Source organism: Lynx rufus, unplaced genomic scaffold (genome assembly GCF_022079265.1).
Source record: "Lynx rufus isolate CCGP_SWC_20201006 ecotype Redwood Valley unplaced genomic scaffold, mLynRuf1.p SCAF_17, whole genome shotgun sequence".
NCBI classification, from domain to species: domain Eukaryota; kingdom Metazoa; phylum Chordata; class Mammalia; order Carnivora; family Felidae; genus Lynx; species Lynx rufus.
The window spans coordinates 24,594,130-24,619,038 of record NW_025814831.1 but is presented as its reverse complement, the minus strand read 5'-3'; the positions used below and the strand labels follow the sequence as shown (position 1 = coordinate 24,619,038).

The 24,909-nt window shown below is 40.5% G+C and overlaps 1 protein-coding gene across 8 annotated transcripts in view; it reads left to right on the top strand.

Moving 5' to 3' along the window:
• Window positions 1–24,909, top strand: part of NRXN3 (neurexin 3) — a 1,502,570-nt gene that overhangs the window by 954,561 nt on the left and 523,100 nt on the right. For 4 of the 8 annotated variants that reach the window (XM_047079786.1, XM_047079789.1, XM_047079788.1 and 1 more), the window contains exon 1: window positions 22,231–22,483. The exons of the other annotated variants lie outside the window; for them this stretch is intronic. In XM_047079786.1, the coding sequence (XP_046935742.1) occupies window positions 22,231–22,483 (253 nt within the window). Of the gene's footprint in view, window positions 1–22,230; window positions 22,484–24,909 lie in introns of those variants that run through there. 8 annotated transcript variants of the gene reach the window in all.

The window sequence follows — 24,909 nt, the reverse complement described above, 5'->3', positions numbered from 1 at the left end:
GGAAAATCATCTCATTTGCAGACTTACTTAATGAGGCTTCTTGGTAACTTTTCAGAGACAGTTTTATACATTGAAAAGGAATATTTCATCTCCTCACTGTGCTTTACAGGCTCAAGAAAGAGGAACTATTAAGTGTGTTTCCTGAAGTGATGCTAAATAGGTGAGTAGCACATATTCAGACCAGGAGGAAGCTGTCTTACCATTGGATCAGGGACTCCTGTTTCCCAGGCAAAGTTCATTATCATGCTGGCTTCAGACCTTTAGCTGCAATCATTTGAAAGGAAAAGAAAGAAGTATAGGAGGAAAAAATTATGTTACACTACAGTCTTCAGTAATTCCAGTTAAGAAAACAAACAAAACAATACAAAACAAAAAAACCTGCTAGTGCTTTGGGAGGCATAGTTCTTGTTTTGTTTGTTTGTATAGAGTGATGTCTCTTTGGTTCCACCTCTTCTTTCACTTCACCTGCTGCTTGACAATTGTGCCTGTACTCCCAAATATCCCCAAAGGACCCTGTTGATGTAAGGCCAATTTCATTGAAAGGGAATGGCGTCCTTCACTCAAAGCTACAACTCAGTTATTTTTTCTTTCTAGAAGCTTTCCTAGATTTTCTGACCCTATTTTGAAATGGAACTTGTCTTCTTTAATCCCTCTAAACTTCTTGCACAGAAAGGAACCCTGTTGGGAAGTCACACAAAGTCACACTGTTGGGAAGTGGCCCAGGCCATCTGGTTCAACCATATTTTCAGCTTCTGTAATACAGCAAAGGATACTTTCCCAGCATTCAAGAAGTACGCTGGGCCTTCTCCACAATAAGCCAGATCATCCTAGCATGAGGGAATAATCCTAGCTAATGACACCTAATCCATACAGATTGCTTACTATGACTAGAAGTTTCACAAGTATTATTACAAGGCTGTATAGGGTACAGATTAATCGTGTGACTTTCAGAGCCAGAGACATGGGGTTCAAATCCTGCTATTTAATCTCAATGTGACCTTAGCTGAGTTGCTTAACTTTTCTAAGTCACAAATTCTTCCTTAATAAAATGGGGATAATTGTAGCTATTGTAAGTTGTTGTCAGGGTTAAATGAGATAATGAAAAATAGAATAATTATCATAATATTTGACATGTTAAAAAATGTTAATTATTTTTTTACTATCCTTTGCTTATGTCCAAACGCTTCAATGTAATTTTCAACACCCTATTATATGCAAGGATCATAGACCTTGAAATTGATACCCAGTAGAACTAATAGTTGAAGCCCAATGAGATGATAATTATAATTGCTTGGCACATATTTTTCTTCTCCAGACAATGGAATTTTAAGTCCGCTCAAGAAGCTTATTGGCAGTGCTGCTCTAGATTGGCGTTCTCTGTTTTTGAAGCAGAGGATGATTCAACCAGATTTCCCTAACTTTGAGCTTTGGGATCTAGGATTGAATATTTGTTATAGGGAATCTAGGGCACATAACCAGAGAGACCAGAATAATAAATATCCTACTCACTTTTGGAAAAGGAAAAGATAAAACTTTGTCTCGGGACTGCTTGAGGGTGAATACTTTGTCTTCCCATATTAAACACATTTTTTTTTTTTCTTTTTTGGTCTCTTTCTCTCTGTCTCTGTCTCTGTCTGTCTGTCTCTCTCTTTCACACACACACACACACACACACACGCACACACACACTTCCCAGAAGAACAGTTCAGGTACCTAAAGGAAAGTTATGAAGAATTATAGTATTGATCTCATAAAATATTTTGAATTGTTCCAAGAAAGGGTGAAATTCTCAAACTCTTGGAGTTGTGTTCTATTAGCACTATTCCTGATAATAATTACTGTGGTCATTAGTCTACATTGGTATCACCACTTTCTGTGATAACCCTTATTGAATTGCTAGCAATTACACAGAACTCCCCAGTTCTGCAGGCTCTGTGCTAAATCACCAATGCCATTTCCTGTAGTAGAGCGCCCCCTAGCACCTCCGCACACCTCTGAGTTAAATTTGTTCTCTGAGACCCCCAAGAATAGCTACTAAATATCAGGGGCAGTTTTCACCATTTAAGGATCTAGGTTCTAGAAGAGCTTAAGTGCTCAGCATTAACCTGCTTATATTTGTTCATCTGACCTCATAGCAGCTGGAATAGGCAGGGAGAGTTTTTGTACAGCCTAATCTGCCAGAAGCAAAGCAGATGGCTTTCTCTCAGGTCACAGTTGAGTATAAAAATCCCATTAATTTTGTCAACTCAACTTAATTCTTTTTATCTACTAATGATTGTCCTTTGGAATGATTGCAGTAAAGGAGTGGGCAGACTTTTATTAGGCAATGTTTAAAGCTTGTGTGTGTGTGAGAGAGAGACAGAGACAGAGATAGAACAAGCAGTAGAGACTGACTTTAGGCTTAGGAAGTTCACTTCTTAGTTTATCCCTGAAATGAAGAGATTTTGGCTCCTGTGTTATTTGTATTTAATTTGTGTGGCCCACCTTGGCATTAGATCAAAGCTTTGGGTCCTGTTTTAAAGCATTTGCATGTCTGGGAAGAAGGTGGTAGGCTCACGCAGCAGAACATAAGAACGTATTGCTTAAACCTCTCTCCGAAGGCAGGGAGGGCGAGGGGGAGGTGTGAGAGATTTTAAAAATAAGACATGCTGCTAAATTCCCTGCCAACCTCCGTTCATGCTGAGTGGAGTGTAAGTAACAAGTATCAGATAGTTCCTCCAGATGTCAGCTATTTAAAGAGGCACGTGCTGGAAGTGCTGTGGACTTATCCCTGGTGGCAGTAAGGTGGTGGTGGGGATGCTGGTGGTGGCAAGTATTGGAAGGGGATGTCTATTGTGAAGCAATTTTATCAACAGCAAATGCATGTTAGAATATATCTGTGCCTTTGGGAAGTAAGAAAAATTAGAAGAAGAAATGACCTAGTAACTTGGGAAGGCCATCATATCAAACTTAATGCAAGTAACATCTGAGTTTTAAAAATTTTTTTTCAACGTTTTTTATTTATTTTTGGGACAGAGAGAGACAGAGCATGAACGGGGGAGGGGCAGAGAGAGTGGGAGACACAGAATCGGAAACAGGCTCCAGGCTCCGAGCCATCAGCCCAGAGCCTGACGCGGGGCTCGAACTCCCGGACTGCGAGATCGTGACCTGGCTGAAGTCGGACGCTTAACCGACTGCGCCACCCAGGCGCCCCAGAGTTTTAAATGTATGAAGCAAGAGGGACATCAGGAACCCTCACTCCCTGTAGAATTATCATATTATCTTTGAGAAATTGACCAAGAAGCCAAGAAATAGTATAATGAGACCAATGATTTTTCCAATTCAATTTTAAACTGTTCTCTATTATTTACCCTAAACCAGACTGAAAAAAATAAATACAAAAGGATAATCTTTTGTAATGTTTTGAATCTCAGCAGCTAAGGATTTCTTGTAAGACCTGTTGAAGATAGTAATGATTGGGACCAAAATGTAGGGTCACTTCGGCTTCTAGTTTTCAGAATTTGTAGCATCAGTTTCTTAATCTTTATCATAGTAAATTCTCACTCTCCTCCACCAGCTCATTTGGTGTTTTCTTATCACATTCATGCTTAAAACTCTCTGCAGAGGCCCATACAAAATTTTAAAACAATCTGTTCTTTGGTTTCTACAAATTCAGACTCAGTTCCTTTCCTTAATTCAAATCTCAGTGCTGTTTCTTAATAACTAGAGGAGTTCCAAAAGCTGTTGTTTTGTAATTTCTCTGAGGCTTGTTCTTCAGGTTTTGTGTGGTAATGAAACCAGCAAGCTTTCTGCTCCTGGCTTATTGTCAGTAACAAACTTACTTAACTAGTCCTTCCTTTCTGTTTGGAGATGACATTGGGCTCAACTCATCCTTATTGCTTTGTGTGAATCAGATACCCAAATAAAAACACTCACCTCAGGGCGGAGGGAGGAGGGGGTGGGTAAAAAAAAAAGTGGGTAGCCAAAAAAAAAGAAGGAGTGTATGATTAGGTGAAGGTAGCCTTGCTAGAATAGAAAATCTGGTCTGTTTCTTAAACCCCACATCTGTCCCTTTGAGAAATTGAACAAAATGGAGGTATCATTTGGTTATGTCAAACACAGTGGGATCAGATGCCCTTCAAACAAACCGAATTTGAGAGACACCGTGGTCATGGTTTGTGGTTGTTTTTGTTTGTTTGTTTGTTTTTGCATGTTTGTTTCTTTGTTTTTTTCCTTGCCTTTCCTTTTCTGGGTTCTTCTGGAGGCATCCCAGGTTGACACATTTGCAGAAAGAGATAAGAGGCAACCAAACAGAGAAGAATCACAACCTGTGTAGTCACTGTGTGGTTACTTGTAAAACGGTCCCGGTATCCTATCTTTAGTTAGTCCCTTGATAGGGCAGGAGAGACTGTGAGCTTTTGTTTATGATGTTAAATGAAGAACGCCGCCGTGTGTCAGAAGGACTCCACTTCCTTATCTGCTGTTCACAGCTACAGGAGGGGAGCTGTTGGTTTTTTCTTCTGAGCTCTTCTTCCAGTTTTTTTTTTTTCCTACCTTCTGATTCACATTGTCTCATAAAGAAAACTTCTGTCTTTTGAATGAAGAACTTGTTCTGTTGTCAAAAGTTACAGTTTCTCTAGTGTTTTTCTAGGACCCTTCTATGCAAGGAACATCATCGTGATTCTTGTATCATTAGAGTAATGCTTTAGTTTTTCCCATATTTATACCAAGTTTTTCTTCTTCAACTTGGAGTCATAGCTTTGAATGAATACTGAGTCCAAGATTAATAATTTGGAATATTCTGGAAGGAGCAGTGAGCTATATTCAGTATATTACATGGGGAGAACTTGGGGTAGAACTTGGTAAGAACCTTAAGCCCATTTTATTTCTGTGATTGCTTCTCCCCCACCCTTCTCCTTTCCTATTCAGTCTGTGCAGAGTGCCATTCAGTCACCTGTACCAGAGGGCAGTTGCTGATGAATTTGTACAGTGGAATGAATGACACTACTTGTGGATTGCCCTGAAATTCCTTCAAGCCTTATAAATATATTTACTATTTCATATTTTTCTAGTATCTGTGATCTGCAAAGGTGTATGTCTACCTTATTATTGCCTTAAAGAGTTGCTAGTCATGTTTGTCATAAATAAATACACATAACATACTATGTATTTAAAGAAGATTCATATCTCTACACATTCTCTTTTATAAGGGTCTAGCCAAAATTGAGTAACGTTGTAAGAATGAAACATAAAAGACAAATCCTGGGGTCCTGACAGGTAGGAAGGGTGGCATATCTTAATAAAGCAGTGAAAATCAAGTGATTAATAACAAATTAAAATGGAAAAGAAAACTCTCCTTCGTTTAAGGCCCATGGAACTAGGCTAAACCAGAAAACAGACCCACGTTCCAGAGTACTTCTGACAAATCCCCCACCCCCACCCCCACCCCCACAGCCACCTACAACATAGGTGTATATTGTCTCTGCACGATTTAGTATCTTGTGCTCTTTTGCATTTCTCAGTTTGAGGGCTGAATTCCTCAGTATCCTTGCCACATTACAAAAATAGAAAGCTCCGTATCATAGTCATACCATCACCTCACTTGCCGCCCACAGCGTAACAGAAAAGCAGGCAGGCCTCAGTTTTCAAAAGGGTTGTATTCCAAAAGTTATTTGATGAATTATGAGAGCTCAGATTATGTTTTTTCAGAGATACAACATGTTCTGTTTCCAGAATTCAGATACCTGCTAACTTAGAACATTGCCAAGTATCCCAGTCTAGAGCTACTATAGTCAAGTACCTGGCCATGTAGGAAGTGTTTTCTAAAGGGATAGTGTATTTGGAATTCTAGTTTAGAACTCATTCTTTGCCACTGGAGATTTGATAACAAGATCTGGTCTACCCAGCCATGAACCTGTGTCTCCAAAGATTCGAGTCCAGTAATTTTTGTATCTGGGTCAAGGTCAGAGTGAAGAGGAGACTCAAGGACAAGAAAAGGGCTCCAGCTGGAGAATATACGAGATGTTCTAGGACAGAGTGAAAAAGAGAGTTGGGTGTATTTGAGGGGAATAATAGGCATAGGAGAGATGGGGAGATGAAGGGAGAAGAGATAGTATTTGAAGGAGAAGGGCTTTGGTGGTTAATAAAGAATAAAAAGCAGAACAGAATTCAGTTAAATTCAACAGTTTTTTTTTTGAGCACCCAATTCTGTATATACCGGAAAGTGAGCAAAGTTGAGTGAGATGCTAGCTCCATACCCAAGACCTCCCGTAAAAAGAGGAGAGAGGAGTATATGCAGATTAGCATCACAGAGAGAATCTGTTCGGTCCCAGTTAGAAATTCAGTAAGAGTGCAAGATGGAGAGATTTGTTCCTTTTTTTTAAGTTTATTTATTTTCAAAGAGAGCACAAGTGGGGGAGGGGCTGAGAGAGAGGGAGAGAGAGAATCCCAAGTAGACTCTGCACTATCACCATGGAGCCCAACACAGGGCTTGGACTCATGAAACTGTGAGCCCATGGCCTGAGCTGAAACCAAGAGTCACCCGCTTAAACAACAGAGCCACCCAGGTTCCCCAGTAGAATTTGTTCTGACTTACGGATTGGGAAACATTTTGTGGAAGAGGAAATGTGGGGGGTGGGGCTGAGGACTTCAATTCCCTGGAATAATTAAAGATAGAAGGATAAGCACAGTCCAGGAAGAAGGTGGGTAAGATCAAAGTCCAAAGGTGAGGAGTTGCAGGAGAGGTGGGGGTGAGAATGAGGATGTGCCTAGAGAGGAGAGGATTCCAAGTAGTGATTTTACCTTCTGGAGTGGATTTTCTCCTTCAGCACCATGTATTCTCTTTGGCCTCCAAAGAGACCCTGGCCCCATGGGTACGTTGTAGCCATAGTGGGGTAGAAGGAGTAAAGGTGAGAAAGGGTAGTGAGGAGAGGATTGGGGGCTTTGAGAATCTGGCAGCTGGGGGCTAGAGGTCAGGAGATTTTTTGTTTGTTTGTTTTTCCTACAAGTTGACTCTCCTCTCTCCCAGATGTCCTTTGTGTGGCTCTCAGATGCCAATTAAGTGAGAATGAGGAGAGAAGCATGATTTTGGATCTCAAATTACATCTCAAAGTATTTCAAACAGCAGCAGGGAAACACAGGGGAAGAGAATTTTTAGAGAAAATAGTCAGGGCCCAGAATGCTGGTTCACACATTGCATAAAGTTGGTTGTAAGAAAGACTGGATCAGTCTGTCTTTCATGAACTAATAATCTGCTTCTGTTCGCTTGGGCTCTCTTGCCTACAATTTTTATGAAAAGGTTAAGTGAAGTGCCCAATTTTTAGATTTCTCTTCATGTACATAAACCCCTGCAGTATGCCAACCAGGGTCGGGGGTGCTCTCTGATCACTGAATTTAGAGACATGGCAAGAAGGGAGTAGAAGAAGAAGAATCTTTGCAAATATTTGTCAAAGGTATAAGGTTTTTGTTAAAAAGTTGAAATGGCCATTTCTATTTCAGGAGTTAGGAAAGAGGACACATGCAGACAGAGAGGCAGCCACACTGACTACAAGGGCTGCACACATGAAGAAGCTCCCTAGCAGAGAGAGAGAGCGCTCTGCATTACACAGAAGGCAAATGGCTACTGACATTCACAGAGAGGTCTGGGGAAAGTGGATGTTTCCTGGGTCCATATCAGCACAGATAGGTACAAGGTGTGGGTGGAGGCTTGTAGCCCTCAGCCTCCACTTCTTCTATTTGCTTTTAGGGCCCGTGTATAAGATTGCTGCTGGGATTCAATCTGCAAGACCTCTGCAGCTGGAGGTTAAGAGTCTAACACACTTAAAATGGGTGTATGTGTAAGTGTGTGCACACACATACCTTAACCCTGAGTTAAGGTGAAATGTCCAACTCTTATGAAATCATGTTTTGATATCTTTATAAAGAGTGTATATGTGTATCTTATTCAGTAATAACTAGGAATAAGCTGGAACACGTTAACAATCAAATTAGGAGGCAGGAGATTTGGATCTTATTTTTACTAGTGTTTTTAATGTGTCTTTGAGCACAGTATCTTCCTAGGATTCAGTGTTTTCACCTATAAAATGAGGGATTTCATAATCAGTGGTTCTCAAATATCTGAAGGTTATAAACTTATTTTGAAAATATGAAGAAATCTTTGGACCTTCTTTACAGAAAAGAGGAAGGAAGGAAGGAAGGAAGGAAGGAAGGAAGGAAGGAAGGAAGGAAGGAAGGAAGGGAGGGAGGGAGGGAGAGAAAATGTACTCCCAGAGGAAATTGAATGCAGTTTCAGGAAGGAGCTTTATACACCATTTTCAGGGCTGTTATATACATCCATAGAGATTATTCATTAAATAATTATGTAAGATAGACTTACAGAACTCCAAAGGGCACAATTTACATAGAGTAAGGTATAAAAGGCACCCCTTTGGAGGTGTACAAAGAGATGTCCTTCTTTATAGCAGTTTCCTGAGCTCTGGCTTAAGAACTCTTGAGCCAAACAAGATGTAAAGTTCTTTATGGATTTAAATGTCTCTTATTCCACAAATGTCATTGTAATAACAATAACAATCTTTAATATTAGTCTAGGCTGCGTAACACAATACAATAGACTGAGTGGTTTACACAATAAAAATTTATTTTCTCATGGTTCTAGAACTGGAAGTCCAAGATCCAGGTTCCAGTAGGTTAGGTTTCTCCTGAGGCCTCTCTCCTTGACTTGCAGATGGCCACCTTCCCTCTTATCCTCACATGGCCTTTTTCTCCATGCTCACATACTCCTGGTGTTTTTTTTCTTCTCTTCATAAGGACACCAGTCTGATTGGATTAGGGTCCTATCCTTTTGACATCATTTAACTTTAAGTATATCTTTAAGAGTTCTTTCTCCAAATATAGTCACATTAGGGGTGAGGGCTTCAACCTATGAATTTGGGGTAACATAGTTCAGTCCATAACAAAGCCCAGACTGATAAACACATTGCAGATAGTAATAATTAACCACCAGGATGAAAGAACATCTTCTAAATCCCCTGCATGTCAGAAAAACACACCAATAAACCTATCAAAAATTAGAATGAAATATGCTGTTTTTTAAAATGGGGATTTATAATTGATAATAAAATCTGTCGGCAACTGTCCTTATTAAAGGGAACATTCTCAAAGAGGTTTATTTAATACAGTATTCTCCCCACCCCCATCTGTGGGGGATATATTCCAAGTCCTCCAGTGGATGCCTGAAAAACCATGGATGGTACCAAACCATATGTATACTATGTTTTTTCCTACACATACATACACACATATAATTAGGTAACCGTAACTAGTAATTAGACAGAATAATTATAACAATATACTAATATAAAAGTTATGTGAATGTGGTCTCTGTCTCTTTTGTACTATACTCACTCTTCTTCTGTGATGATATGAGATGTCCACATGATGAGACGAAGTGAGGTGAGTGACATAAGCATCACGACCTGGCATTACACTGCTACTGATCTTTGAGATACATCAGAACGAGGGTCGTTTGTTCCTGGACTTTGATCATGGGCAACTGAATCTGCAAAAAGCAAAACCATGGATAAGGGAGGATTACTGTATTATTATTTTTTCAACTTGATGCTATAAAACAGAAAATAAACTTTGTTTGGAATTGGTCTTCAAGAGACCTGGTCAAAATGTATATACGGGGGATAGGAATGAATTAGGGGAGAAAAAATTGTAATAACTTATAAATATTTTTAGTTTCTGTTTCCTTTTGGGCCAGCATGTAATCATCTTCATATGATACAAATCAAGCAACCAAAAGTCTCTTCCACATCTGGTAAGTGGGGGTGGGGGCAGTTGGAAGTTACTATTTATGCTAATCTTGATTTTCCTTTAATCAGTGGTGGGAGAGTGGGGGCTGAAGAGAAAAGGCCAAGAGTTTCTTGTAATTTTTTAAATTTATTATTGCTCCCCCAGGATCACATTTAGTAACCACCATCCTCTGAGTAACTCCCCAAAGCAACAACCATTCTACACCCACCCCTAACTCCCCTGGTCCCAGCAGGAGCCAAATAAGAGAGACATTCAAGGAGAAGAGGCTTTGGAAATCTGCTAGATGTTGTTATTCCTAAAGCTTCACCATAACTGTGTGACGGTTTAATTTAGTGATGAATCAAACCTGTCCCTTAGTGGAGTTACAGACCCTCCAGAAATATTCAGCACCACCCAATAGCTCACCATCCTTTTGTCCTTCTTTGTTTAGACACACCGACCTTACTCTGTTCATCTTCTGCACACCAACAAAATATACATTTTAGAAAATTACATCTCTGAAGCACAATGACTCCCTCAGGGATGCTTTACTTCCACACAGATACACTCTCTTGGTTGATATGGCTCACTCTCTGCCTGAACTGGGCTAAGATATACGCTTCTGAAGACTCTACCTTCCCATCCCTCTTCTATCACCACTCCCTTGTGAATTGTTTTCTTGATTCCTAGGGAATTCACAGTAAATACTTTGCTATCTACATTCATTTACTTGAATTTAACAAAATAGGTGCTTGGCCAAGCCAAGCAGGGGTGAGAGACAGCTGGGAAAATAAATAGTAGGTACAAGCATGCTATCAGGTATTATCATTCCAAAGTTGTACATCTCATTCACCTCAGTTTCTATCATAAAAATTTAAATTAAAAAAAAACTGAGAATCTACATGAGACAGTATATGGTTAAGTGAGTTGCCTAGTATCTGGCAATTAATGTTAGAGCCAAGAATCAAAATCCAGATACTTTCATTTCTAAAGCACTGTGACAATATCTCTCTCAACCATACCACATTAAATCATTGGAAATGATACATAATGGGGTCCCTTCTTTATTGGTTTAAAACTTTGTTTAAAAGCACAAAGATAGACCTTTCTCTGGTCTAACTGTTTAAAAGCTTTCTGATATTCTCTGGCTCCAAGTTATATATACATGCTTTTTGTCTTCTATTTTTTCTTTCTTTTGTAGCTTAAAAATAAGCTCTGTACTCATCGTTGTCACTGATAATATTGCTCATATCAAAGTTCTCTTTTGGAATTTTATTTACAGGATTTTTACTCATATAGTACCAAAAGGAGCATCAGATGTATTTTCTTGGCATTTAGTTTCCAGGTTGAGCAGTACTTTTAAAAAACTTCTAATTGATTTTGTTAGGATCTTGAGTTTTGGACTAGAGACTGGCAGTCACAGGAAATGAACATCTTCCCTCTTCATAAAATAATTACAATAATGGTATAAATGTTCTTGGGACTCACTCTGACCTACAAAGGGAAGGAAGAAACTTCTGAGATAAAGAGCTTGGCTTTTGTTTGTGACAGGAACACAGGCAGTAAACCGTTTATTAATATTTAATAATAATATTATGAATAGGTATAAGTTATCTAAGTATGGAATGTATTGTGGATTGTTCACTAATTTAATGTAACTGTGGGTGGCCTTTCCCATTTTCAGATAGTGAACATAACTATTTTTAATCTCTAAAGTGTAAATTGCCCAAGCACCATGTAATAAGTATCAATATCTAATGCAGAGTTTTAAGTATCATTCATTTCTAATGTATATAATTGCAAGTTGTTCATGTAAAAACATAGATTTTTTTTTGCTTTAAGTATTGTACAGGAGAGCACAAGGGATGTATGCATTATCAAATAGCACAACATTCCAAGATAATCATTTATATGCCCTTTGCTTTATTTCATTGTAGAGTATACATTTTGACATATGTTGGATAACTTCTGGTGAACATTTTTATAGTAAAAAAGAAGAAAATTAAAGAATTTGATCACAGGTCTCTTTCTAAAAGCACCCCTGTAATATTTTATTGTATACATAGATAATTAAGGACATAAATGTAGATTGACAGGCATATTTTTTTCAACAAAAAGCTATTATATTCATTCTCTTGGAGGCTCTACATAAAAGTAATATGTTGATTTTAAGATTTTTATCTTAGTTGTGTGTTCTTTGATTTCACTATAATGAACCAATGTGTGGCTACTTTTCTTTTTTCTTTCTTTTATATTTTCTAAAACTCTTTTAATCTCTGTGCTGTATTTTAGGAAGTTTCCTCAGTCTTGTCTTCCAGTTCATTAGTTCTCTCTTCAGCTGCATTTACATAATAAAGCCACTGACTAAAAAAAAATATTGTGTTGCATTTTCACAAGATTTTAGTTCTTATGTTTGTCATTTACCACAGTACCTTTTTTGCCTCTGTGATTTCTATAATTTATTAATCATTTCAATTATATTTATTTTACATAATTTTAATTGCCCTGTTATCGCACATTATTAGGTTCCTATTCTCTCATTGTTATCTATTAACTCTCTCATAGTGGGTTATCTTCTTACTGGATTATTTTATTTTTATAATCTTAGTTTATATTGATGTTGGTAGAAGAGCCAAGCATTCCTGACTCTAGAGTTTTATTCTAGAGGAGTTTGCCAGTTTATGCTGACTTTGAAATGCTGTGTTATATTGTACAAGTCATTCTATGTCTCTGTATCTTAGTTTCTATAATTTTCTTAGGTTTCTTCTGAGTACCTAACTCTCTTTTTCTTGTCCATACCAACTACTGAAGAGAAATGGCCCTGTCTTGGCCGAGTACTTCTACTTTTTGTCCCAGGATTTTTAAGATTCATGTCTTTATTAAAGGGGGTTTGGTTTTACTTGTGTTCAGTCTACCAGGATTCCCTGCTGGGTGGTAAAAGGACAAAAGGGCAAGAAAGTCAGTGTACTCTCCCCATAGCAATGATTTCTTCACCAATGAAAAATGACCTCTAATATCACAGAAACAGCAGCTATGTAGGTGTTGCTACTGGAGAAAAACAACAACAATGATCTTTGGTATTTAAAATAGAAACGTAAAATTGTTAATGTGTCCATAGACAACTTGTACTGCATACAAAAATGAAAATGAAGTTCTAATGAAATAATTCTGGCTTCATTTTACAGAAGTTTAAGATTTCTCACCACCATGTATGAGGTTTAATAAACAGGTGTGTGTTATGATTTTTGCAGTACTCAGGAATTATGTCGGAGCCTCAAAATAAGGCCAAGAGATCACATTCAAGTAAATACTGAAGTAAAGGGCAAAGAAAAATTTATAAAGAAAATCTAATCAGTGTCAGATATAAATTTGAATAGAAACTTAGAGGTTATGACTCTATCCTCTCTCTTACTGAAAAACAGCAACCTCAGTGTCCCTAAAAGACTTCTGCTGTTTGAACATTTCCTGTGATGGAGAGCCCACTGCCTCATGAGGCATCTCTTCTGATTTTGTAATGGCTCCACATGTTGAAAGTCTCTTCCTTATTATGACATGCTTGTATATTTCAGAGTGTTTTGTTTCGTTTTATATACAGAAGAAATGTTCTCACCTACAGTAATTAAAGGTGTCTCAATACAGTTTCACACACATTCATTGAAGGTCTCTTATTGGCCTGGTATTGTGCCAGGTTTGAGATAGGAAGTGTTGTGATCTCCCTTTTACTGATGAGAAAATAGGTTTTCAAAGGTTAGGTAACTTGCCTAAGGTCACACATCTAGTAAAGAATGGATCAGAGATTTGAATATAAGATGTCTTCCTCTATAAATTAAGTTGTCTGAGCCTAGGACCAGGACCCTGCTCCCTGCATGATTCCTCTCTAAATCATGTAAGGCACCCAAATATAAACCTAACTTATTATAAAAGAATGTGACAAATGTTAACAGAAGACAGGAAAGAACAACTAATACTGCCTATCCAGATTTGGAAATGGTAGAACTTGAAGACCTAGGTATCATCAGTGCCGATATATTGTTATCTTAATATTGTTTTATCTATTTCAAGAATAGTCTGTTCCTCCTACTATAGCATAAACTTGCATCACAGTATCCTCCTGACCTCAACATCAGTTTTGGAAAGTGCTAAATTCTCAATACCACTAAGAAATGCCCTTATTACCCACCTGGTAAACATTGTTGGAGCTGCTTAGATAATAATCTGTACCTTCTGTTCAGAGAACATGCATTTTATTCCCCTCCAAGATTTCTCTAATTTAAGACTACATAGTGTCAAGGGGAAAGTGGTCAATTATTTTAGATCTCTGTCCCCCCATCTTAGAAGAAGTGCCCTTCTTCAAATTGTGAGTGAGATAGACACTTGAATGCGATGAATGCTTGAACTATGATGTTCCCAGAATGAACTGCCATCTTACGAATCAGATCCAATGGGTATTTTAGCATCTGAAAAATGATTTCATGGAAGAAATTGAACAAAGGAAAACTGGCTATGCTACAATTTAACTTTTTATTTATATTGTGTTTATTCAACGCCTCTGAATATGGCCAGCCTGTCATTAGAGATAAAGCATGTAGCTTCCAACATGTGAGTTTCCCCTCCCGTTCCCTTCTTTTGCTTTTTCCTTGTTTTCCTTCCCTCACTTTCCATTTATCTTCCTTTCTTCCCTTTTACTTTAGTTGCCTTTCCTTATCCCATGAAGCACCTGTTTTGTTTTGTTTTGTTTTGTTTGTTTTTTGAGTCAAAAGAAAAGTTGACACCTTTCTGAGATTCTCAGGTTTTACCAATGTAAGTGACAACTGAAAGCTAAGCTTAGGGTTTGACTCCTATAGGAAGCCCTCCGTGGATGATTCCACCTCATATTGATAATCTCCTTAATTTGCATTCCTGTTTCTCTACCTATATGAAATTATTGAGGGCCGGGTTCATAATAATAATGAACCTGAATATTTGTAATATTCTTTTCAAATATATCTACTTGTTTAACCCTCAAAACAATCCTGTGAGGTAGAGATTCATAATTATACTATTAAGAGAAGATACTTACTGAGTATAAAGGAACTTGCCCAAGGTCGCACATCCAGTAAGTAGTAGATCAGGATTTGAACTCTAGTTCTTTGACACTCAGTTCATGTGTCATCTTGTGTATGAATCCCTCCTGATCGTTCTGATAGTACCTCCTCTCCCTACATTGGATTAATTCAATTCTCCATTCTTTTGTATACTTCATTTGCACCTTTATTCTAGCATAAATCACATTGTATTTGGGAGGCTGTATATATGAATAGAGTTTATTATTTTATATAAATATATATATAAAATATTTCTGCTAAGTTATACACTTCTTAGGGCCTTAAATCTTCTCTGAGTCCCCAGGACTTTACCTGATGCCTAACCCATACTTAGCATAAATTTAATGTTTGTGAAATAGATGAATTGATGCACCATATAATTGTTTCCTTCTATAGTGAGTAGAACCTAGTTCAGAGATACATTCACAGTAATTTGAAAGAAAACATTTACTGAATAAGAATACCAAATAAGTCCAATGGAAATTATTATAAGATTTAGAGGAGATGTCTTTTTTGGGGGGGAGGGAGGCTAAATAATTAAAATGTACTATTTATTAGAGAGGAAAAAAGTAGGAAAAGAAATGGGAGAGAGAAGTAACCAGAGAGACCTTCAAGACCCCCAAGCAGACTGAGATTGTATGCATTCCACCCTATTCTAGAAAATTATTCCTTTTACAACAATGCTGGGTGTCCATAGCTCATACTATCTGGCTCTGAGACCCTGGTGAGCTTTATTATTTCGGAGTTGGCTCGAAGGATATTTGTGAGAAAAGACATGATTAAGCTACTCTTCATTCTGTGAAATATAGGCGAAGAGAATCCAATGAGTCAGGCAACACACAGGAGGGACTTTCGACATTTTGGAATTATACGGGAGCCTTTTTGTTTATCCAGTCTTCCTGAGATTTGCATCAGGAAGAAAACTATCTGCAGGGATGATTTTCAAGGAGTCATTTGGAGAAAGAGATAATTTTGTTCACATTTATTGATTATTGGTTTATGTGCCAGGCACTGTTTATACACATTTTACATATATTTCTGAATTCTCACAGCAATAATTTTAAATAGATAGTATGATTATTCCTATTGTACAGATGGAAAAGCTGAGATACAAAGAGGGTAAAGATCCTGTCAACATTTTCACGGCAGCTAAAAAGCAGAATCAGGATTTGAACCTAGGAAGTCTTGAGCACCAGGGGCCCAAATCTAAAGCTGTGTGCACTCTCAGCGTGCCCTATAAATCTTTAACTTGGCAGTTATTGTATAAACATACAAATTATCTTACTAATTCTGTTACTGTATAACAATAATTCATTTTGTTTGAGTCCTTAACACTGGATAAAGATTTACATGATGCTGAGGATATGAAATTTATATCTCTGATATCCACTGTAAGCTTAGTGAAGACTAATAAGGTTTTAAATGCCCAAATCTCTATGAGCAACTAATTGAATTCTGTCCTGGAGTAAAAGGAAAATTTGCTTCCATGATGAAATAATTTCACTTGGACTTTGAAGGGAGATGCTACACAGGAGCATTTCCCATTTTTCTTCTCCTTGAAGAAATGTGTGAAATTCTAATGAAGTAGATATCCCAGCAGTATTGACCAAACTCAAGAAATTTGGAAAATTTCCTAGAGAAAAAATTTTTAATGTCTAAACTCCTGATATCCCCATTTCAGCCACAAGGAGGACAAGAGAATAAGTGTGGATGTTTACAAGAAGGCTAAGTTAAAAGGAAGAGAAGTAATAAATACATTCTCTAAACTATAAAATTATGCAAGGATGCATAATTTTAAAATGTATTTTTAAACAAATACATATACAAGTGATGCTTAGAAGAATAAAGCTGCTATTTTATACCCGTAAATGGGAAATATAATCAAAATCTGCATTTTTGCAGGATCACTTTCTCAAATAAATGAGCAGAGGGATGAATTATATGGCTATAAATAAATCTACTGACATAATAAAGCAGACTTATACTGTTTTACGGTTGTCACTGGAACCCTTGGATATATTTATAGGCATGTTAACAGCCACCTGTATTTTTTCAGGACTTTTATTTCATTTCACATTATGAGAGTTTAGTTGTTTTTGTTTTTGTTTTTTTCCCCTCCTCCTAAACTCACCTTTTGTGTAGAGAGAGAACTTAAGGAATTCTATTCTTCATATTTGGGAAAAGAGGGCCCTCCCTAAGAGTTTCAGGCTCATGCACAAAAAGACTGCTCTGGTAATTCTCTGTGTCTGTAGAGTCATATAAGGTATGCCCACGACAAACAACTTGACAGGTGTCTCCTGCTGGCAGTGAAGTGGAAAGTCAGAGTCTATACAAGTGAGAAGAGACATGTGCAGAGACAAAACGTATTGTGAGACCAGCAGGGCAACTTCACATTAGGTTCTTGGCACCTGGCATGATGAAGTACTATCACGAGGCTTATTTTAGAAGCCAAAGATTCCCCAGACTATTTTATAGCTGAGGTACAGGCCAAAGCAAGATGAAGAGCTGGGTAAGGGTTGGCACACCTTGTTCTGGGAGTGTCCTGGAAGTGAAAAGGAGCAGGGAGATTGGAACAAGGAGAGGAAGTCTATAGTTGCAAATTCTGAAGTCTGGAGTAATAGAGAAACCCAGCTATTAATCAAGCAGATCCAGCTAAGGCTGTTTTGTTGTTGTTGTTGTTTGTTTGTTTTGTTTTATTTAGTTTTGTTAATTTTTGAAAAAGCTGCACTCCACTCAGAAATGTAAGGTTCCCCAAAGTCTGTTTAGGATTCTGTGGGGGGTTGTCCAAAGTGTGGTTGTTCCTGTGAAATCATTTGTACTTTTCAACTTTAAATCAATGGTGAGCATAACATTTATAAATCCCTTTCTTTTCTTTTGTGTAAGTGTACTGATCTTCATTGTACATCTACATGTCCTCATGTAAGGAGCCTGCTAGAGAAGACAATTCAGGAGAGAGGGGAGCTTTCGATGGTAGTACAGGTGGTGATAAATCCTTCAGCTGGAACTCTAGCTGTTGGCAGTGTTTAGAATGTATCACTGGAGCTAAAAATCTAAAAAAGAAAACTACATTTTTAATAGATCAAGCTAATGTAAACTCTAGCAAGCCTTGAGAAGCATGAGCATTAGAAGGGAAGTCTCAGTAGAAATGTGTAGACTAGACAAAGAGAGGGATAGAAAACATGAAAAAAAATCAACAGTGTGTTAAATTGGAGAAGGACATGAATTTTATCAGGATAATTGGGTTATCTCTTTGGAGTAGAAGAAGGAAAATAAATCAGTCTTGATTTTATCCTCAGTTAAGTCTTCTCAGTATTCAACTGGGTCTCCAAATGGAATCAGCATTACCAGAATCCACAGCTACTTCTTTTGACATTTTGCAAAAAGTAAATAAATAAATTATAAGTATGACAAGTAAAATGAATAGTTCCAGCTGTGACATACCAGCAGCATTTCCAGATTTTGTACTGCATTAAGGATTTATTTTCACTTTGTTTCCTAGCAGAGAGCTAATTGAAAGGTCCATCTAAGATTCCCATGCTTCCTCGGAAGAAGGTCAGACACAGAATCTCCAACACTCAGTGCCAATTTAGAAAAGTCGAAAAACATTAAGTGGATAGGTGGTCAGCTCATCAACTCTGAAAATACATGTCTCTGGGGATCAATGGCACCCAAGCCAGATACTGCATCAGTGAAACAGAACGTGTGAATAGGAGAGTGGCAGTTGATTCATGGGATTCATTCACCCAGCAAATATTTACTGAGTTCCTACTATGAGGTAACCTACTCTTCCACACCCTGAGGACATAGAGAAAACAAGACAAAGGCTCACCTTTTAATGAACTTAATCTTTCTTAAGGAGCTAGAATACACACACACACACACACACACACACACAAAATACAGATAAAATTATTTCAGAAAGTGGATAGTACTGTGAAGGAAACAGAACAAGGTCAGGGGATAAAGTGCCTCTCAGGGGTGGGTGGCTAACTTTAGACGAGGGCCAGAGAGGTTCTCTGGGAGGTGACATGAAATGAGCCAATCATGGAAAAATCTTGGGAAAAAGGCTTCCTTACAAGAGGGGCAACAAATATGAAGGTTTCAGGCTGGGAAAGAATTTGGCACAAAGAACAGAAGGAGGGTCTGGGAGACTGGAGAGCTGCAAGTGAGGGGTCACCTGGCAGAAGGTGGAGCTGGAGAACTAGGCCAGGTCATCTGGGTCCACTGAAGGCCATGGCAGAGGTGAATAAATCCAGAGTAGAGTGAGAATCCATCTGGGGGATCAAATTAATGACCAGTTGGATTGAAAGGGAATTATCATCTACTTTAAGGAAGGTGCTTAGGGTAGGAAGGTATTTTTGTTAGTTTTCTTTTTTTCTAACTTTCCTAGTAATAGCATAAGGCCCTAACCACATCATGCTTAACTGTCTCGGAATTTCAGCTACTTTTTCTACTGAACAGAGCGCTGCAACTCTTGTCAAATGCTATTGCCGGATGTTGTGTATGCATTATCCCATTTAAAATTCCCAAGAACCTCTTGAGAGAAGGCATTATCTACATTTTATGGAGGAGGAAACTGAGGTTTAAATTGAGTCTCCATAAACTACCCCTCTTACTTGCTGTGGTGTTCCTAGCTACATGTTGCTAGTTAGGACATGTTTGTGGGCCATCATCACCCAAGGGCATGAAAAACCTTGAAAGATGGCCACCTCCTTTGACAAGGTTTGTGGGTCCCAGATCAGCCTTACAGCTGAGAGCCCAAGCAGCTGGGATGACTGTGCACCATTTACCAGGGGACAACATGGACCTTTAGAACACTGATTTCAGAACCAGAATACCAATCACCAACATACATTCTAAAATGGACTTGATATTTGACCTGGAAGCTGAAGCATCCGTGAATTTGTTACGTTTATCTGTTAGAAATGAATATAATGCTAACTTCTCAACATCTCCTTGGGGTGTCTGAAGGATGAATAGGACTACCTTAATCCCTATTCTTTTTCCTCAGGGAGTTTGAAATGCTCATTGAGATCAGGAGTATAATAGGTGCTATAAGATCCTTTTAAAAAAGCAAATGCCACCTAAATACTGTATCTATCTATCAATCTATCATCTAACTATCAAGAGACATATAGATATATCCATATATATAGACATCTGAAATATATACAGATACACACACATATATATACTTTAACATATATATGATTATCTGTGATATATATAGATACATGATTTAATCAGCAGGTGTATAGTATACATATGATTTAACCATCAAGTATTATTCCCTCTGCTTCCTCTCGAAGCCTTTTAACCAAGGTGAGTAGGAAGGAAGAAATAAAAGCTAGCAAGACACCTCCCTCCTCCCTCCCCCTCCCCCAGGCTTAGGAGTGCTGCCCTTTGGGTTTATGCCTCCAGCACTCATCATGCTGGGCGCGGGGGAATGGAGAGGCGGGGGTGGAGGCTGCATCCTTCAGAATGTCACTGTTCCCTGGCAGAGCCCTGGGTCAGCTCCCTCCTAGAGGCACAGATGGCCAGGACAGGCGCGCCAAGCCTCTTCCTGTCACTCCCGCTCTCCCCTGCAGGTTCATCCTGGATGTAAAAGCCACGCTCTCTGGTGCCCGGCGCCCCGGAGGCCCGGAGGCTTCACCCACCTGGGGCAGTGGCACTGAGGCCAGTCAGGAACAGGTCAGCCACTGCCTTCCTCCGGCAGAAGCAGCCCTCACCCCTTCTGAAGTTCTTTGCCCAGGACAGCGGGCGTGGGCACTAACCTCTGGGTCCTGAATTTCCAAGAGTGTCCTGTCCACTAGGGGGGTCGAAGCTACCTTCTCGAAGGGCCTCCAGCGGCCAAGCCCCTCACCCTCCGGGGTCCCCAGGCCACCTCTTCCGTTCACCGTATAGAGTCAGGACGCGGGTTCCCGCCTTTCCCCCTCTGGGTGGGGTCCTGAGAGAGTGGCCGCGCTGTGCTGATCGTCAGGCCAGGGGGAGCGTGCGGGCGGCACGACAGTGTGCAGGCGCTCCAGCGCTCCTGCTGACTCAAGGGGTTTATTTTTATTTCTATCTGGGGCTACTTCAGCCTTAGCCACCGCCTGCATTTTTCTTCCCAAATTGTAAAAGGTGCCTTAATCATCCGAATTTGGCTTAATGCGCCTGGGAGAGAAAAAGGAAAGGGTGGTAAAAAAAGGAGCAGCGTCCATCTGTCGGTCTGTCGGTCTCACTTATCCACGCGCTCACACACGCTCACTCTTAAGGGAGGAAGCGGAGCTCGGGGAGGGCGCCGGTGTGCGCGGGAGGCTCGAGCGGGTGTAGACGAAGGAGCGTGTAGTTGAATGGGGAGGGCCGGGATTCCGGGTCGCTCGGGCCCCTCCTCCCTCCCGAGCCAGCCAGTCCCTCGGCAGAGCGCTCGGGCTGCACTGATTTGCTCTCGGGAGTGCGCTATTTGCATATGACTTGCCCATTTGTGAATTTGGCTCCCCAACTCCTCGCTTCACTTCACCTGTGCCTCCCAGTTCCGCGCACTTTGCAGGCGCCCGCCCGCCTCCCGGCCACCTCTGCCGCCTGCCGGGCACCTCCTCCTACGTTCTCCGCGCTCGCCCACCCACCTCTCTCCGCCCAGGGCCACGTTGGTTTGGGTGGCTTCTCCGCGCTGGCTTCCCCCTCCTTGCCTCTTTCCCTCCGGTCCTTCTTGTTCTCTTCCTCCGGCTGCTGCTGCTTCTGCTGCCACTGCTTTACATCCAGTTGGGAAACCCAGGACGCAGGCGGTTGCTCCGTGGCGCTCTTCCAGAACGCGCAGGGTTAACAGCCTCCGCGCCCTTCCATCGAGACTTCGGGAACACGCGAAAAACTCTCCCACCTGCAGCCCCCTTTTGCCTGGCAGTTCTGCATTGCATCGCATGGAAGTGGAAAAAGAAAAAAAAAATGTTCAAACTGCCTGGATGTTGGGATAAACTAACCTGAACCTTCTTGGGTCTTTTGCTGCCTCCCTTTCTTGCTTCGTTTCCACCTTCCCTCTGTGTGGCTTCCTGGAGTGTGCAGTTGAGTCGCCTGGAGATAAGGAGGAAGCCGCGCCGGGCCTCCCCTGACATGTGTGGCATTCCGGGGCTCCCTAGGAGGGTTGCTATACCTGGGTGGACTTCGGCTTTCTAAATTTCAGCCTTGGGAAAGAGAAGCTTTTTTGCCTTCTATCTCCCCCCACCCCCCAACCTTAACTGATTCATCATCTGTCTTGAAAGCGCTTATTCCCTCCCTCTTTCCAAAATACTGGCAAGTATTCCTGCTGCTATGATGGGCCCCTGGGCATCATGAACTTCATTATTCCTCACTGGCCGGAATTCAAACTGCCCATCTGTAGTGGTCCAGTGCGTTGACCATGCACCTGAGAATCCACGCGAGACGCAGCCCTCCTCGCCGGCCGGCTTGGACGCTTGGAATCTGGTCCCTCTTCTGGGGATGTATCGTCAGCTCTGTGTGGAGTTCCTCTAATGTAGCTTCTTCCTCCTCCTCCTCCTCCTCTTCCTCGCCGGGGTCTCACTCTCAGCACGAGCACCATTTCCATGGCAGCAAGCATCACTCAGTGCCTATTTCTATCTATCGCTCCCCTGTTTCCCTTCGAGGAGGGCACGGTGGGTCTCTCTCCTCTTTATCCTTTTAATGGGGCATAGCGATTCCTTAACCCACTCGCCTTTCAGGTAATGTCAAGGGTGGGAAGATAATAAAAATTTGAATTTAAAATGATAAAAGCATTGCATGTGCATGAGAGAAGAAAATGTTCAATTTCCCTTTAAAGGCTAGTATTTTCTGCCCTAGCGCCCCCCCCCACCCCCCAGTTTCTCTGATGGGTTCTCCTCTCCTTAGCTTGCTTATTCATAGCTTCACAAACACTACATTTTCCCCTTTGGAACCTTCTACTTCCTTCATCCCCCTTCCCCGTGATGGCAAGCAACTTATCAAATGAGTCTCAGGTTTTGTACTTTGAGAATATCCATTCATTCACCTTGCTTTCACCCTTCTTCTCTCTGATCTTGTGTTGGAGCTAGTCATGGGAAGTAGACAGCAGGGATCCTTTGGTCCTCAGCCTGAAGTTGATGGAACTGCTGTAAAGTGGCCTCAGGGAGGAGAGTAGCTGAGTGTAAGAAGGCAGAAAATGTAATTAATAACCAGTAGCCATTATTGTTCATTTGGGCAGCTTTATGTTTGTCCACATATCTGATGGGAAGAGCAGCTATCTCAAAAACTACACATCTAATATTGCTACCTACTGGATAGGAAGCGATAAAATGGGTAAGACAAAGTCCATTTATAATTTACCCAAGTGTGAATCTTAGTAACTTTGATTCCACCATTTATACAAATGTTATTTCAATGAAAGGCAGCACTGGTGGGCTTGTTCACACAGCACAGGTATGAGATGTTTTATAGCCCTCCTTGCCTAGCTATTGAAGGAAGAGATCTATGGCTCTTAAAAATATATTCAGCTCTGAGCAGGCAGCCTGTAAAGGGCAGTGTCTGCCACCAAGGTGGGAGCTTGCCATAGTAAACTGTTCTAAAGAAGGGATCTTCAATATTTGTTTACTATGCAGTCTACTCCAGTGGTGAGGAGAGTAGGAATCACAGAGCCCAGCAGCAGGAGCAGCCCTCCGGGGAGCTGCACGAATGAAGCACACTAGAGGTCCCCTGCCCTAGCTTGTATTTTGAAGACCTACAGCACGCAGACCCCATTCGGAATGTCAGTTCTTCCCACTGCCTCCTAGCTGTGGGCTGCTCCTCTGTACTGTCTATACTGTTAAGTGGAAGCACATTGAGAAAATGCCAGCACGTACTCTGGCTCTTTCTGGCTCTCTCTTTAAATTTTATTTGATGGAGTTGTCAAGCAGCTCAGAGCTCGTAAGGTTGGTGGAGATGGGTGGTGGGAAGGAATGAATGCTTGATTCTGATCTGGTTGCTGTTTTCTCTGTGACTCCTGCTAGGTCTAGGGTAGGCTTTCTTTAAAAAAAAAAAAAAAAAAAGGAGAGGGAAGAACTACAACCACCAGAAAAGCAAAAGCAGTTTCATTGAAATGGAAACTGTTAGCTCCTAAGGGGGGGGGGGGGGGAGGGATCGTGAATGGGGGTGGGCTTGTAAAGAGTAGGAAAGAAAAGCAGGGGAGTGGGAGATGGAGGAAGCCAGACAGACGATTACTAATAGCCATAATTAAACATGGAAAGGCTCACGATAATTAGCTAAATTTTGCTAATTAGTGTAAATGATCAGCAGGGAGATGGATATTATGCATTAGTTAGAGGTTATAAGCTGGCAGAGTCTTGGTGTTTTCTGTTCAGGATGTAAACAGTTAAAAGCAGCTGCTAGTTAAGTGATGGTACTTGCAGAGCCATACTTCTGGAGGTTTCTAAGTCTGTCAGTCTCTCTGTTTCTCTTTCTCTCTTTCAGCTAAAAGGGCTACAGGGGTTGAGCCTGGCACAGATTAAACACAGTTCTTTTCTGTTTACTTTGTTCAAGGATCAGTTGTTTAGTAACTTCTGAATCTTCTTGACTCCTTCCAAGTCTGGTTTCTCATTAACCCGTATCTGATAAGAGTCAGTGTGATGGAAATGGAGCGTGAAGTAGGTAAATGACCAGAGACCCCAGAAAAGGCCCTCACCCACCAGAGCTGTAGAATGCAGTGAACCCCAAGGTCTGGCATGGCTAAGATAAGAAAGCTCATGAATTCAACTCTTGAGTATCCTCTTTCAGTTCTGAAGTCCCATCTCATTGATTTGGGGCTTGGAGAGTGAATGCATCTATATTAAGTAGACTCCTTGCATATTTAATTAATGTTTTTGAGCTTGAAAACCTGAGAAGTGGCAATCAACAAGACGACCCATTCTCTGACTCCAATCCCACATCCAAGCTGCGACCTTCTGTGTCCTGAGAAGACCAGGAGACCCCAAGGTGCTTTGCTAATGCACCTCTCATTTTTACTTGGAGTACACTTGCTTCCTCTTAGTCCAAGACAAAGGCTTCACTAAGAGCAATTGTTTTAAAAAATCTTTTGGACGGAGGCTGTAGGAGG